Here is a 17,004-nt window from a genome sequence, read left to right as displayed (position 1 = left end):
TATACTATACTATACTATACTATACTATACTGTATATTGGTGGACAAGTGCCATTCTACATTTGTCAGAATCATAGAATGTACAACACCAGGAGTGAATCCACATGTAAACTATGAATTGTGGGTGGCAATGAGGTGTCAGTGTAGCTTAACTGATTGTAACAAGTGTACACTCTGATGCAGGGTGCTGGCAGTGGGGAAGCTGTGCATGTATGTGTTGGGGGAAGATATGAAAACTCTGTACTGTCTACTCCATTTTGCTGTGAACCTAAAACTTCTCTGAAAAATAAAAGTTAAACATATGTAATTTGAGGTATGTGCATGATAAACAAATCTGTTTTTTGTTTGTTTTTTGAAATGGAGTCTTGTTCTTCACCCAGGCTGGAGTGCAGTGGCATGATCTTGGCTCACTGCAGCCTCCGCCTCCCGGGTTCAAGCAATTCTTCTGCCTCAGCTTCCCAAGTAGCTGAGACCACAGCACGCACCACCACGCCCTGCTAATTTTTGTATTTTTAGCAGAGATGGGGTTTCACCATATTGGTCAGGCTGGTCTCGAACTTCTGACCTTGTGATCCGCCTACCTCGGCCACCCAAAGTGTTGGGTTTACAGGCGTGAGCCACTGCGCCCGGCCAGCAATCCTTTTCTTTAAAGAATATTTGGGCATCAATCGATATGATAAAGATAAATGAGTAAGTACTAGGTCATAAATGCAAGGATTAAAAGAAACTAGGGAAGCCAAGTGGAGCCCAAAAGTGTAACACACAGGTGCTGCAGATGCCAATGGCTCATTGTCCTGCCCAGGGGCTTCCATGACACGTGGACATTTCTGCAGGCACTCGGACTAGCTTGCATTTTGGATTAAAATTTGGTGGATTGATTCAAAAACAATGAACCACCTCCCTGGCATTGTAAAAACAAAGCAAGCCAGACCCAAGAACCATGGAATCAAGAACAGGTGTAGTACCAAGGATAGTTTTAATGGTACATTAGATAAGACTTGTCCTTTCCCGTTGGCCAGATAGCACTGAGTTCTCCCACTTATTTCACATAACTTGTGACTAATGGTAAAAAAAAAAAAAAAAAAAAAATCCTGCTGTTTTGTTGCAGACAGTAGACCCTACAGAGCCTCATATAGATATGTCTAAGCCTGGCAAACCTGGTATTTCAGAAGAAAGGCACCTGTGCCAGTTGTCTAGTGGAATGACATTGGAAGGCTGTCACATTGCCTCAATAGCACTAGTCAGTGTTGCTGCCCTACCTTACATCTTCCTGGCCTCCTTCTGAGTATACCCGCAACCATGAAAGTCATTTCCCATCTCAAGCACCTGCATCTCTCTCTCTCTCTCTGTTTCTCAGTCTGATGGTTTTCTTCTGCACCGCAGGAGCTTATTGTGTCTAGCTCAAGCATACCCTAGGTGCAAAGGAGAACTGTGCCTTCAACCAATGGCCCGCAGAAGTTGATGGGTCAGCTCTTTTTCCTTCATGAGGACAATTCTGAGATATTCTACCATAGGTTTCATAAAGGGTTCCCAGCAGGATTGAGCACCAGTTGCCCACAGTGAAAACCCGCACATCAATTCACTCACCCTTCATTGGCTTTTCCCTTCCTGGTCTTGCTTCCCTACTGTCTCACATGAGCTTCCTGGGATTGCCTCCCAAATAAGCCATTGTACTTAAGTTCTTGTCTTAGGTCCTGCTTAGGGAATTCCAAAGTAAGAATCTTATCTGCTTTTGGTGACTCATCTCCATGGCTTTTTCAAAAGGTGACATGTATGAGGAAGACAGGTGGTCAGCCTCCAAGAAATTCTTGCTCCTCTCTTTCTTTTTCCTTCTCCTTCCTTCTTACTTGTCTCAGACATCACATAGGATACAAGCTGAGCCATATATATATACACACACACGTATATACACATACTATATGTACACACACACACATATATACGAGTACTATATGTACACATACACACACACACACACACACACACACATATATATATATATATATATATTTTTTTTTTTTTTTGAGACAGAGTCTCCCTCTGTCACCAGGCTGGAGTGCAGTGACGCGATCTTGGCTCACTGCAGCCTCCACCTCCTGCGTTCAAGTGATTCTTCTGCCTCAGTCTCCTGAGTAGCTGGGACTACGGGTACCACACCTGGCTAATTTTTCTATTTTTAGTAGAGATGGGGCTTCACCATGTTGGCCAGGCTGGTCTTGAACTCCTGACCTCAGGTGATCCTCCCACCTTGGCCTCCCAAAATGCTGGGATTACAGGTGTGAGCCACTGTGCCCAGCCTGAGCCCTATATTTTTAAAAATAGCCTTACTGAGGAAAATTTGACATAAAAGAATTACACATATTTAATGTGTACAATTTAATGAGTTTAGACATATGCGTAATCCGTGAAGCCATCGCTTAAGGCAACAGACAGAGCCAACACTTCCTAAAGTTTTCTTGTGTCCCTTTGGTTTTATTTTGTGGTAAGAATACTTAACATGAAATTTAGCTTCTTAATACATTTTGACATGCACAATGGATGAACCTGGAGGACATTATGCCAAGTGAAAAAGTGCCCATCACAGCAGGACAAATACTGTGTGATTCTACTTCTCTGAGGTGTCTAAAATAGTCAAACTCATAGAAGCAGAAAATCTAACAGTGGTTGCCAGAGGCTGGGGGTGATAGACATGGAAAACCATTGTCCAGGGGGTAAAGTTTCTTTTACGCTGAACAAATAAGTTCTAGATATCTGCTGCACAAAACAGAGCCTATAGGCTGGGCACAGTGGCTCACACCTGTAATCCCAGCACTTTGGGAGGCCAAAGTGGGTGAATCACCAGAGGTCAGGAGTTTGAGCCCAGCCTGGTCAACATAGAGAAACCTTGTTTCTACTAAAAATACAAAAAAAAGTAGCTGGGTGTGGTGGTGCACACCTGTAATCCCAGCTACTTGGGAGGCTGAGGCAGGAGAATTGCTTGAACCCCAGAGGGGGATGTTGCAGTGGGCTAAGATTGCGCCATTGCACTCCAGCTTGGGCGAGAGAGAGACTCCGGTTCAAAAAACAAAACAAAACAAAAAACAAAATAGAGGCTATAACATAATTCGATCTCACTCATGAGTAAGTTCAGACTTCTGCTAGAGACCATCAATTCATGACACAAATCAAAGTTTAACAGTTTTTCAAAACGAAACTTCAAGTGATGTCCCCCATTGTTCTGTTGTAAATGGTCTCTCTAGAGGAAGAAGGCAGCTGTGCACCAAACCCCTTGGGGAGCACCTGAGATTTCCAGCTGCAGAGCAGCATCCTCGCCAGAGTTATGTGCCAGCCCACCTCCGACCCAGCCAGGGTTCTCTGTTAGCATACGCCATGGCTTACAGACACCTGACAGAGATTTTTATTCTAATCCTGACTGTGTCATGGTTACTAAACTCTCTGAGGCCGCTATCAGAGAAGAAAGTCTACTGACCTCACAGAAAAACAGTGACAATAAATAGAGATAAAGAACTTTAACGTGTATATGAATGGCAAAAGCCAATGTGAGGTGGCCCATGGATTTGGATTTCCAATTTGATCAGTGGGGCTAGGTCTGAAAAATAAGCTAATAAAATGATTGTATATTTAAATTTCATCATATTTTTAGTATTTGAACCATGTGAATGAAATAACTTTTAAAGATTAAATTGAACACAAGAAAAGAAAGGTTACTACTTTGAAAAACAGAACATTTCCTTCCTAATATCTTTTTCTTCAAACATAGTTGCAGGTATCTCAGATTTTTAAAAACAATAAGAGGCTGAGTGAGTGGCTCATGCCTGTAAACCCAGCACTTTGGGAGGCCGAAGTGGGTGGATCACGAGGTCAGGAGATCCAGACCCTCCTGGCTAACATGGTGAAACCCCATCTCTACTGAAAATACAAAAAATTAGCTGGGCATGGTGGCATGCGCCTGTAGTCACAGTTACTCAGGAGGCTAAAGCAGGAAAATTGCTGGAACCTGGGAGGTGGAGGTTGCGTACCACTGCACTCCAACCTAGGTGATAGAGCGAGACTACGTCTCAAAAAAAAAAAAAAAAAAAAAAAAAAAATGCTGGGTGCGGTGGCTCACACCTGTAATCCCAGCACTTTGCGAGGCTGAGGCAGGTGGATTATCTGAGGTCAGGAGTTTGAGACCAGCCTTGCCAATATGGTGAAACCCCGTCTCTACTAAAAATACAAAAATTAGACAGGCATGGTGGCACCTGCCTGTAATCCCAGCTACCCAGGAGGCTGAGGCAGAAGAATTGCTTGAATCCGGGAGGCAGAGGTTGCAGTGAACCGAGATCATGCCACTGCACTCCCAGCCTGGGCAACAGAGTGAGACTCTGTCCCAAAAAAAGAGAAAAGAAAAGAAAACCCAATTATTTTTTTATTTTTTATTTTTATGGGTACACAGGCATATATATTTATGGGGGGCACATGAGATATTTTGATACAGGAAAACAATGAATAATAATCACATTAGGGTAAATGGCATATTTACCTCAAGTATTTGTCATTTCTTTGTGTTACAAACAATCCAACTAAGTTATTTTTTATTTATTTATTTTTGAGATGGAGTCTTGCTCTGTCACCCAGGCTGGAGTGTAGTGGCATGATCTTGGCTCACTGCAACCTCCGCCTCCCAGGTTCAAGGAATTCTCCTGCCTCAGCCTCCGGAGTAGCTGGGATTACAGGTGTGTGCCACCATGCCCGGCTAATTTTTGCATTTTTAGTAGAGACAGGGTCTCACCATGTTTGCCAGGCTGGTCTTGAACTCCTGACCTCAAATTATCTGGCCGCCTTAGCCTCCCAAAGTGCTGGGATTACAGGTGTGAGCCTGCGTGCCCGGCCCTATAATCAGTTATTTTTAAATGTACAATAAATTGCCGGGCACGGTGGCTCATGCCTGTAATCCCAGCACTTTGGGAGCCCAAGGCAGGTGGTTCACCGGAGTCCGGGAGTTCAAGACCAGCCTGACCAACATGGAGAAACCCTGTCTCTACTAAAAATACAAAATTAGCCAGGCGTGGTGGTGCATGCCTGTAATCCCAGCTACTTAGGAGGCTGAGGCAGGAGAATCACTTGAACCCAGGAGGCAGAGGTTGCAGTGAACTGAGATCGTGCCATTGCACTCCAGCCTGGGCAAAAAGTGAAACTCCATCTAAAAAAAGAAAGTTGGTATTTCTGGAATCTTGCAAGGCTGGTTTAATTTTATTATTGCTTGTAGTTTGGTATGGTAATACGGTGAACTCTGCAACAAATTCCAAGGGCATACTGATAAAACACTGAGTTCTACAATTATATCTGGGGTTTTTGTATAACTAAAAGCTTGGTGTAACTAGTCTTCCCAAGTGTTATGAAAATACAAAGGGCTTTTATTGTGTTCAAGAAGAATTCAAATATTTCACAAAAAGTAGAGTTATTTGTTGAAGTGTCTATCTGGCTCTTTTCAGATCTCCATCAGTGGCGAGAGATACTGATGACAAACCCAGTGATGGCTGTGAACCCTTTATTGACACCATCAGGCCAGCAGACGATCCCGCTGATTCCCTCACCGTTTGGGCCTCCAACTGTGGACAGGTATTTCTCCCCAATGTAATTGTTTGATCAAAGAACGACATGGACAGTCATTAAGTTTTGGAATGATGTTAACTCCAGTGTTGTTTTATTGTCTAATGTTATTTCGGTGAACTGTGGTGCAGTAATTCAAGTCAAGATACCCTGCTGACCTTACTCTCAGGACATTTGCTGTCGTTTCTCCTCTGAGGCCCGCTTGACCTATTCACTCAGCAAATAACCAATGAGCACTCACTATGTGACAGGCATTGTGCAGGGACAAACATTGGAGTATTAGTCTTCTTAGGCTGCCATAATAAAATACTACAGGCTGGATGGCTTACACAACAGAACTTTATTTCTTGGTTCTGGAGCTGAGAGTCCAAGATCAAGGTGCTGCAGGGTTGGTTTCTGGTGAGGTCTCTCTGGCTTATAGGCAGACACCTGCTCACTGTATCCTCACATGGCCCTTCCCAGTGCGCATTTGTAGAAAAGGATCCCTGGTATCTCTTGTTCTTAAAAGGATACCAGTCCTATCAGATTATGGTTCCACCTTTATCATATCATTTAATCAAAATTACCTCCTTAAAGGCCCTGTCTCCAACTACAGTCACATTGGTGGTTAAGGCTTCATGTGCTAATTTTTTTTTGGAGGGGGAGGGGAAAGAAGTCCATAACAACTGGGTACCCTAGATTTCCTGTGAAGAAACAATTCTTTCTTTCCAATAAAAGGTAAATTATAGGTATTTGGGTTGCACACTCTGGAAGTAACCTACCTTCCCTTGGGTTTTTTTTTTTTAATATTTTGACATTCAGGAGAGAAAATAGAACTATTTATTTATTTATTTTGAGGCAGAGTCTCACTCTGTCACCAGGCTGGAGTGCAGTGGTGCAACCTCAGCTCACTGCAACCTCCACCTCCTGGGTTCAAGTGATTCTCCTACCCCAGCCTCCCGAGTAGCTGGGATTACTGGCATGCACCACCATGCCCAGCTAATTTTTTGTGTTTTTAGTAGACATGGGGTTTCACCATGCTGGCCAGGCTGGTCTCGAACTCCTGGACCTCATGATCTGGCCACCTCAGCCTCCCAAAGTGCTAGGATTACAGGCATGAGCCACCGCACCCAGCCTCATTATTTATTCTTGTTTATGGACTGTGAACAATAAAGTGGAATGTCTAGAGACCACTAATGTTCAGCAGAACAAGTTGTCCACCCAGGTACTCAAACATTGATCCCAAATGGCAAACCCAACCAAAGCATGCCCATTAAATGAGGAAAGAATTTGTGGTCAGAGTAGACTGTTGGTCATGAAAAATCAGAGAGCAGTATTGATTTGTTTAAGTCTTTTTTTCCAGACATCCCTAAAACTTTCCTATCCTGCTTCCTCTGTTTTGTTGTCAGCTGGATCAGTCCTTCAGTAGCAGAGTTCTTCCCAATCTTTCTACCGTATTTCTCCGTAAACTCCTAAAGACTCCAGGACTTTTGTATTTCACTTTGGGAAGAGATGATAGAATCCCACGTGGCAATAAAAAAAATCTCACTGACTCAGCCATGGAAATTTTGTCCTCCAATCTCATTTTACCTATTTTACTTTATATCTTTCTGTTCCTAGAGATGTATTGCCTTCCACTGTAGCTCCAACTGATCCAAGACAGTTTTGTGTTCCTTCCCAATTTGGATCCTCCGTTCTACCAAACACAAGTATGCCAAATGTGTTGTCCAATCGGATCTACCCAGGTATGAGCAATAGAAGTTTGGCTGTCATCTGTGGAGTCATTTTGAAGTGGATGGACGCATTAAACTTGCCATCATTTTACTCCTAAACATGGGAGGCAGGACCGTGTGGTGGTGTCTGTAGTCTCTGTAGCCACCACCTAGTTTCAGATCATGGTGCTACCACTGTGTGACCCAGTGTAAGCTGCCTAACTCCTCCAAGCATCAACTTATTCAGGAATAACATGAAGAACTGCAGTATTACTATTTGTCTTATCTTACACATGACGAACTGATAAAGTTATGAGGAGATTAGATCTGAGAATTAATGGGGCTTAAGGCAGTTTACATGGGCCTGATGGTGATAGTGAAAATTTGGCTTTTATTCTGAATAAAAGGGGAACCCTTCAAGGAGTTTGAGCAAAAGAGCAACATGGTCTGACTTAAATGTTACCAGAATAATTCTGGCTGCTGAGATGGGGACAAACCTGATGGGATCAAAGTTCTGGGAATAAACTGATGGGAATTAGTGGGCTATTAGAATGGCTAAAAAATTATGACAACTTTGTCATGGGTGATGACAGCAGGAATAATAAGAAGTGGTTAAATTCTGTAATTAGTTTGATTGTGGAAACAATGAAATTTTCTCACAGCATGTATGTGGAAGGTGGAAGAAAGAGATACTAAGAATGACATCAACAATTTTGGTGTGAATAGTTGGAAAGATGGAGTTGCTACTCATTGAGTTGAGGAAGATTGTGAAAGGAACAGGGTTGTTGGGGAGGGAGACATATCAGGGGTTCAGCTTACTCATATGACATCTCAGATGCCTAATAGACACCCAAGCAGACAGGTCATGAAGGCAGCTGAATGCAGGGAGAGCTTCTCAGGACAACTTGGGGTATAATTTTGGAAGTGATCAGCATATATTAGGCTAGATCAGATCACCTACGGAGAGAGTGTAGATAGAAGAGTTAAAAGGAGCATCCCTGAGACTGACCCACTAACAGAGTCCAGAGGACGAGGAAGAGCAAGCAAGGGAGAAGTAAAACAAGTGAGGGGAACCAGTGGGGTAGGAAGAAACCCAGGAATGCATGCTGGCCTGGAGGCCATGGGAAGAAAGTGTGGAATGATTAAATCAAGCGAATCACCATATGCCTCACCTCACATATTTATCACTTTTGTTGCTGTTGTTTGTTCGAGATGGAGTTTTGCTCTTGTCACCCAGGCTGGAGTGCAATAGCATGATTTCGACTTACTGCAACCTCCGCCTCCTGGGTTCAAGCGATTCTCCTGCCTCAGCCTCCCAAGTAGCCGGGACTGCAGGCGTGCACCACCATGCCCAGCTAATTTTTGTATTATTAGTAGAGATCGGGTTTCACCATGTTGGCCAGGCTGGTCTGGAACTTCTGACCTCAAGTGATCCCCCCACGTTGGCCTCCCAAAGTGCTGGGATTACAGACGTGGGCCACCACACCTGGCCTTATTTATCACTTTTTGTGGTTATAAGATTTACAATCATTTTACAATGCACTATTTTAAAGAATGAGCAGCTGTGTCAAGTGTGCCATTTGAAGAGCAAGTAAGATGAAAACTGAGAATATGTCATTAGATTTAGCGTTATGCAGAGGCCATCAGTGACTCTGATACAAGCAAAGAGTCATGATGATGAAAACATGACTTGTGAGAGCTCAGGAGAGACAAGGTGAGAATTTCCCCACAACACTGAAGCTCAAACTGGTGTATCTTCTCTCCCCAAAAAACCATATTCGTAAGTTTCTGCTTATCCCTGCTCCGCAATTCCAACAACTCATAACAGATGAGAACAATGTGAAGGAAAAGCCTAACACAAAAAGAAATAGGATTCACACCTGGGTCAGTGAAGAGGCTGGCCTGCCTGGATTTGAGCATGCTGTCTACCTCAGGTCACGAATCCATTTAACTGCAATGAGAGCAAGCATTCAAGCAAGGGCTGGATCTGAAACTGGACCCACCTGGTAAACTGGTTCAAGGACCGAAGGAGACAGCCCAACAGCAGATCCTGAATGGAGGCCACCTGGCAGCAATAGCCCAGTAAGCTGTAGCCAGATTACAGACAACAGGCCAATAGACTAGTAAAACAGCTGCACTGCTGACTCTTCTTGATAAAGAACCCAGAAATTGCCAATACATATTTGGATATAAAAGCAAACAGGTCGACCACCTTTCTCTAGGGACATAGGTCAGGTCTCTCACCTCAAGGCTGAAGTGTAAGAGAGAGCAAGGGCAAGATAAGGCCTCAGTCCTGCAAAAACTGAGCTACTAGGTAAGTTGGCAAAATAGAAGCTAAGACAGGGCTCTGTTTAAAAAACAGGGATGTAGGCAGGGCGCGGTGGCTCATCCCAGCACTTTGGGAGGCCGAGGTGGATGGATCACGAGGTCAAGATATCCAGACCATCCTGGTCAACATGGTGAAACTCTGTCTCTACTAAAAATACAAAAATTAGCTGGGCATGGTGGCGCACACCTGTAGTCCCAGCTACTCGGGAGGCTGAGGCAGGAGAATTGCTTGAACCCAGGAGACAGAGGTTGCGGTGAGCGGAGATCGTGCCATTGCACTCCAGCCTGGGTAACAAGAGCGAAACTCCGTCTCAAAAAAAAAAAAACAACAGGGATGTAGGGCTGGGCGCGGTGGCTCACACCTGTAATCCCAGCACTTTGGGAGCCCGAGACAGGCAGATCATCTCAGGTCAGGAGTTCAAGAGCAGCCTGACCAACATGGAGAAACCCTGTCTCTTAAAAAAAAAAAAAAAAAAAAAAATACAGGCAGTCACCACTGGGTGTGATGACGCATGCCTATAATCCCAGCTACTCTGGAGGCTGAGACAGGAGAATTGCTTGAACCTGGGAGGTGGAGGTCTCCGTGAGCCAAGATCGTGCCACTGCACTCCAGCCTAGGCAACAAGAGCCAAACTCCATCTCAAAGGAAACAAACAAACAAAACAGGGATGTTAAGTAGCAGTGAATTATACAACTGAACTAACATTAAGTTTGATGTTGCCTATTTGGAAAAGAGAAAGTATAGGAGGTTTCATGACACCAGACCTCAGAGGGTTCTAAAAATCCAGGCAGTTAGTATTGTGCTCTCTAGACTGAACTTCTCGTATAGACTTTCTCTGTTTCCATGGGCAGTGTCCCATGAATTGGTAGCTTCATGTATACCAGCTGTCTAAAAGAGAGTATCTCAAGCCTGGGCACATAAATTTTTATCTACATAGAGAACTTTAAATAACTTAAATCCTCATTGAATTTCCTGGGCTTTTAGTATACCAAGAAACACTTTTTAAGAAAAGGTTGCACTTTGGGAGGCTGAGGCAGGAAGATCACGAGGTCAGGAGTTCAAGACCAACCTGACCAACATGGTGAAACCCCATCTCTACTAAAAATATAAATATTAGCTGGACATGGTGGCACATGCCTGTAAACCCAGCTACTCAGGAGGCTGAGGCAGGAGAATTGCTTGAACCCAGAAGGCAGAGACTGTAGTGAGCCGAGATCACGTCACTGTATTCCAGCCTGAGCGACAGAGCAAGACTCCATCTCAAAAAGGAAAAAGAAAAGTTGACTAATTCCTTCTGTACAAAAAAATAGAACAATTATATCAATTTTACTTCAAAAGCAAGAGATCAATGCGGGGGGGACTGGGGAGATGTTGGTCAAAAGGTACCAAGTTTTAGACTCCGAGGAATAAGTTCTAGAGATCAATTGTATAGCATGGTGGCTACAATTAATAACAATGTATTGTATACTTGAAAATTGCTAAGATAGTAGATTGTGGCTGGGCATGGTGGCTCACGCTTGTAATCCCAGCACTTTGGGAGGCCAAGGTGGGCAGATCACCTGAGGTCAAGAGTTTGAGACCAGCCTGGCCAACATGGTGAAACCCCATCTCTACTAAAAATACAAAAATTAGCTGGGCATGGTGGCAGGCGCCTGTAATCCCAGCTATTTGGGAGGCTGAGGCAGGAGAATCGCTTGAACCCGGGAGTCGGAGGTTCAGCGAGCTGAGATTGTGCCACTACACTTCAGCCTGGATGGCAGAGCAAGACCCTGTCTCAAAAAAGGAGTAAATTGTAAATCTTCTGACCTCAAAAAGTGTTAAATACGTGAGGTGAAATGCTTAGCTCAAGTTAATCATTCCACAATGTATACATATATCAAAACATCACGTTGTACCCCCCAAAAATATACTTTTAAAAGACCAAAAAAGGCAATAATCAAGAGAGTCACAAATCACTTCATCTTTTTTCTTTTAATGTAAGACAGGAAAATGTCACCGGTCATGAGACCAACAATTAAAGAACAAAAAGCTATCTGGTATTTATCATGCTATCACCAACGTGACTCTAAGACACTAAACAGCTATGATCTGATACCATTTCCAAAACTGCACAGCTGCTGGTTTGTTTTTGTTTTTGCAGATACTGTTTTACATCGTTATGTTTCAAATGCATGTTTTTAATTTATTTTTGGGGTGGGATGGTGGTTTTCTTTTTTAAGGTTGGGGTATTTTACCACCTGAATCCATAAAGGCAGTGGCCAGAAGGAATGAAATGATTCAAAGGCATCATACTGCCAGGTAATTTGGCAATCGTTGTTTTATTTATTTTCTATTCATTCACTTGCTCATTTATTAACTTATTATATTCATATAACAAATGAATAGATGTGTATATAACAAATAAATACACATACATACACGCACAAATTACTTAGAGAAAGTATTTCAGGCAGATTACAAAAAGAAACATAGTCTGCTCTGCCAATGAAGTAGCCATTCTCTATTCCTTTATCTTCTTCATAAACTCGCTTTCACTTACAAAAAGAAAGAAAAAGAAGTAAATACAAACACATATGCAGGTTGGTTAAGGATAAAAGCAAGATTAGAAATCCCACAGGTGAAGCTAACAGTAGTATTAGTACACAGATTGCAATAGGCCATCAGTGTCCCATAATTGAAATGCCTACGATTCCTCTGAAGTTCATATTGGCATTGCTGTCTTAAATGACTAAAATTTCGCGCAAAGATAGGAGCCAAGTTTGCCAGCCCAACTTCAGATTACGCCATCAGAGCTCAGACAACCCCATGTCAGCCCAACAGTGGCCTTCAGCTACAGTGAAGGAGAGAGAAAAGTCTAACAATGAATAGGGTGTGGCCCCAGGGTAAGAGAAGGCAGAGAGGCAACTTTCTCATCACTGAACCCAAAGGGGTCCAGCTGAGGACCACTAAGCAAAGTGAAGTAAGCCAAACCACCAAGTCTTCCCCTCACCTCTTCCCCAGCCACTGCATTGATTTACAAATATTGAGACTTGCATTGTCTACCAGTCTTTCTTGAGTCTCACTAAGATTATTTTGCAGGGTTTGAAAACCTCTTCCCAGTACAGTACTTTAAGTTTTTTGCGGATTTATCTCTGGCAAGGAACCACCTGTGCTGCATAAGCCCCATCCCTGCTAAATTTGCCCGTCTATTTAGAGACTCTAAAGACTGGCCTTTGGACTTCCGTTGTGAAACTCAGACAAATCTTCAGATCTTACTCAAAACTCCCCTTCTCGCTGGCTTTGCGGGGGATTCATGTTTCCACCAAACAAACTTCAGATAAACAGTGTGAGGACTATTTTAGGGAAGGCAAGGGGCTATTAAAATTACATTTATAATGGTTTTCATGGGCCGTATAAAATATACTGTTTTGTTTTCAGGGCAGAAATGGAAATGTATGCTATTTACCAGCAAAGGAGAATGGAAAAAATTAATCCTAAGGGACTAGCAGGCCTAGGGATACCATTCCTCTATGGCTCCGGTGTCCCAGCTGGTCCCGCTGCCTACCATGGCAGGAGCATGCTCCCTGCCAGTGACCTGCATTTTCACAGAAGCACCCTCAGAAACCTTCAGGGAAACCCCATGCTAGTGGCTACTGCACCACACTTTGAGGAGAGCTGGGGGCAGAGATGTCGTCGACTCAGGAAAAATACAGGGAATCAAAAAGTTCTAGACAGCGATGCTGAGAATTCCAAAAGTCAAGCAGAAGAAAAAATCCTAGCCCAGACTCCTGCAATTCCCTATCAAGAGGATCATTATGCAAAAGACCCAGAAATTGAAGCACCCAACAACCAGAAGTCAAGTGAAACGAATGAAAAGCCAACTCCAGCTCTTGCCAACACCTGTGGAGAGCTCGAGCCCACTCATAGGAAACCCTGGGGATCTCACATCGCTACCTTGAAAGCAAAGGCCTGGGAGAGCGGGAAAGAGGAGGCTTCAGAGCAGACTTTTGCAGACTGTGATGAAAAGAATGGGGTTTGTCCTCCACTTCCTCGACCATCTCTGCCAGGTAGGTGTGCAGGGGCCAATGGCAGATCCTCATTAACTACGGGTTGCCATGTCTGGAGGTTACGACATAATAAACTGTAACCATCCTGCCCCTTTTCATCTTAGTCCTGCTTGGAATTACCTTTTCTTAGCATCGCTTTATTCCATCAGTTCTAATAAGCCATATCACTGAAAGTAGCCTCTGTTTATATTTTGCTATATAGAGAATTTTCAACAAAGGCTGGGAAGGTAAATATCTGGGGAAACATAACAGAATTTTTATTTACAATTTTAATGTAATTTAGTGTTTATTTCTTTAACACAAAGCAGAGAGGCTTCTTGGTTAAAAGTATGAATTCTATCTCCCCAGTATTTAAGTACAGGAAAAAACAGAAAATTAAGCAAAAGTATTACCTTTCAGGGTCCAATACCGTTGACACATTCAAATCTAAAAATACTAATGCATTTCATGCCAAAAACACACACTGAATAGTTTCCTAGAATTCCTTTAGATAAAAATATTTTAAGACACAGGGATTGTGAAGGGTGTGTAATATAGCCACCATACCAACTGCTTCCCTACAAAGTATTAATTTGTCATTTTGCTGAAAATGTAGCTAAATTCTTGTCTCATCCTGAGAGTATGATAATCACATATCACAAAAACATAGTAACATTACTCTGGAGAATATAATCCATGGGTCATTTCTGTTGGAATCTGAAGGAAACTGGAGCAAACGGGAACTTGTTTACTTACAATAAATGCTATCAGTAAAGATCTTTTCAGAGAAAGAAAAGAGAGGAAGCAGCTAAAGCTTTTAGAAAACACCTCCTAGTAACTCTTAATATCTTGTAAGGAGTTTGCAAATCGAGACCATTCTGGGGTGATAGAATACAAGGAAATTAATGTAACTGTACATCAATCTGTATGTCTTTTATGCCACAATTTCTTTCCATTTTAAAGGAACACATGCACTGCTTACAGTCGGGGGAAATCTTTCTTTGGATGAAGACATTCAGAAGTGGACCGTGGATGATGTGCACAGCTTCGTTAGCAGCCTCCCAGGCTGTTCAGACTATGCTCAGGTGACTTCATATTTAAGTATTTCCATACAAGAAAAACAATTTGAAATACCTTTCCTATATAATGAATTACATCAAACTTGCATTTTGCCTACAGAAAGGATTCCTACTAATCTCTCCTTTTTATGCCAGTGTCTACCCTGGGACAGGTCTCTGACTGGTGGAACTTGGGTCATATACCCACAGCCCAGCGTCAGGGGAGGCTGGGAAAGCTGTTGTCTGTCTTTAGCTTCTTTCCCATCAAGACTCCTAAGAAGTAGAAATTCTCCCAAAATTAGAAGGTTCAGAAACTGAGCATCCAAAAAGAATGGGAAATAACGACTACCTTCCCTGCTTATCCACATGGCAAACATTTTTGGAGCACAGACTTCTGGGTCAGAAGTTTTAGGTTACTCACTGTAAGTAACAGAAATATATACTTCATTCTAAAAAGAACAAGAAGGAAATATCTGAAAAGTAGGAAATCCATTAATTTAAATTCTGTATTGGCTGGGGTGTGGTGCATGCCTGTAATCCCAGCACTTTGGGAAGCGGAGGTGGGAGGATCAGGACCTCAGGAGTTGAAGACCAGCCTGGCCAAGATGGTGAAACCCATCTCTACTAAAAAATTACACAAATTAGCCGGGCATGGTGGTGGGTACCTGTAATCCCAGCTACTCTGGAGGCTGAGGCAGAGGATTGCTTGAACCCAGGAGGCAGAGGTTGCAGTGAACCGAGATCACGCCACTGCATTCTAGTTTGGGTGACAGAGTGAGACTCCATCTCAAAAAATAAAAAAAAATTCTGTATTTATCCTGGGACAACATATAAAAATGCATATAGCGTATTCCATCTAGAATATAATACCGTATTTTTAAAACTATAATGAACTATCAGGGCAGTTAGAAACAAAACTAGCCTCATTCGTATTGAAAAATTTGTGACAGAAGTTGTAAGTTGGTAAAATTTTGAAGTTTATGTCAATGCTACATTTTCATGCATACAGTTTGCTTGAGTTATTTAATAATACAATTCTAAGCAATAAAGTCCCTACTAAATCTAGTATCATTATCTTTGGTTTGCATGTTAAAGGAAAAGAAAGTAGGAAAAGGACATCAAGTTTTAACTATATCGTAATTAACTGATTCTAGAGCTGATTTTTTTCCAGATCTCAGTTTTGTGAAATGGTTGTCTACTGTGAGATGCTGTTAATTCTTTTTCTTTTTAGTGTGTTTTTTAGTTTAGTTTATGGGACTTATGGAAAAGCTATACAGTGGAGTTACTAAGAGTATGGCTTCTGAAGCCCGAAAGCACACGTTCATATCCTGGCTTTTCTGTTTTCTGGCTGTGTGACCTTGGACAAGTTGTGCCGTCTCTGTGCCTCAGTTATTTTATCTGTAAAATGTACATGATAGTAATAATACATTTTCAGAGGATTTTTGTGAGCATTAGTGTGCATAGCACCTTGTAAGTCCTCAATAAGCATGAATCTCATCATTATATTACAGAGAGAGGCAAACCTCAAGTTACTTATAAGGCAAGTTGTATTCTTCAAGTCATCCATTTTTGTCTTTTTCATAACCTGATAAAAAGTTTTTGGCCTACTCTCCCCTGTTCAATGGTTATAACCTTATTTTTTTTTAATTAGTCATTAGTCATGGGTAAGCCACTTTTTAAATTATCTATACCACTTCAAGTGCCATGTCAACCATGGGTTCAATTAAGTTACTGAATTCTAATAACAACCAGAAGCACAACGCCTTATTTAATAAGCACGTGATTGCTGAGGTCTGGCATATCAAATGTGAACTCTGGTTATTCTTACTGATCCACAGTCATAAAAGTGCCATTTATAATAACCGCTCTAGCAATAAATAGTATTATGACATGCTTTTCATAGTTTAAAATTCCAAATGTCCCCTGCGGAGACACAGAAGTCACATAAACATGAGTACTCCAAACCCTGATGACTCATTATCTTGCACTGACAGGATGTCAGCGCCGTCTTCCCCACCCCGAGAAGTGGTACCAATCATTTCTAGATATGTCTCAAATTTGTTCAGGATTAAGTCCTGCTTCCGTTTCCTCATTAAAGTATATTCCCTCCAAGTGACAGCAGGTGGCATCAACTGAAAGATGTCACTGCTCTGCTGTGCCTGCCTCCGGCTGTGCTCTGTGATATTATTTTATACAGAAATGGGGAGATACCCTCTGGATGCAACAGCTCTGAATCAGCACTGCTTGTACCCCACTCTCACAAGGACCCGTGTCTAAAATGTCCCATCAGGTGTTACTCATAGCCCTTTT

The 17,004-nt window shown here is 42.4% G+C and overlaps 1 protein-coding gene across 1 annotated transcript in view; it reads left to right on the top strand.

The window, feature by feature from the left end:
- SAMD7 (sterile alpha motif domain containing 7) overlaps positions 1–17,004 on the top strand; it is a 28,584-nt gene that overhangs the window by 3,174 nt on the left and 8,406 nt on the right. The window contains exons 3-7 of the mRNA XM_017501978.2: positions 5,474–5,600; positions 7,191–7,315; positions 11,831–11,909; positions 13,029–13,657; positions 14,600–14,721. Coding sequence (XP_017357467.1) covers positions 5,500–5,600; positions 7,191–7,315; positions 11,831–11,909; positions 13,029–13,657; positions 14,600–14,721 — 1,056 coding nt within the window. The 5' untranslated portion in view covers positions 5,474–5,499. The remainder of the gene's footprint in view (positions 1–5,473; positions 5,601–7,190; positions 7,316–11,830; positions 11,910–13,028; positions 13,658–14,599; positions 14,722–17,004) is intronic.

Source organism: Cebus imitator, unplaced genomic scaffold (genome assembly GCF_001604975.1).
Source record: "Cebus imitator isolate Cc_AM_T3 unplaced genomic scaffold, Cebus_imitator-1.0 Scaffold287, whole genome shotgun sequence".
Classification (NCBI taxonomy): domain Eukaryota; kingdom Metazoa; phylum Chordata; class Mammalia; order Primates; family Cebidae; genus Cebus; species Cebus imitator.
Note: the sequence above shows the minus strand (reverse complement) of the source record. Positions and strands in the feature narration are given on the sequence as shown.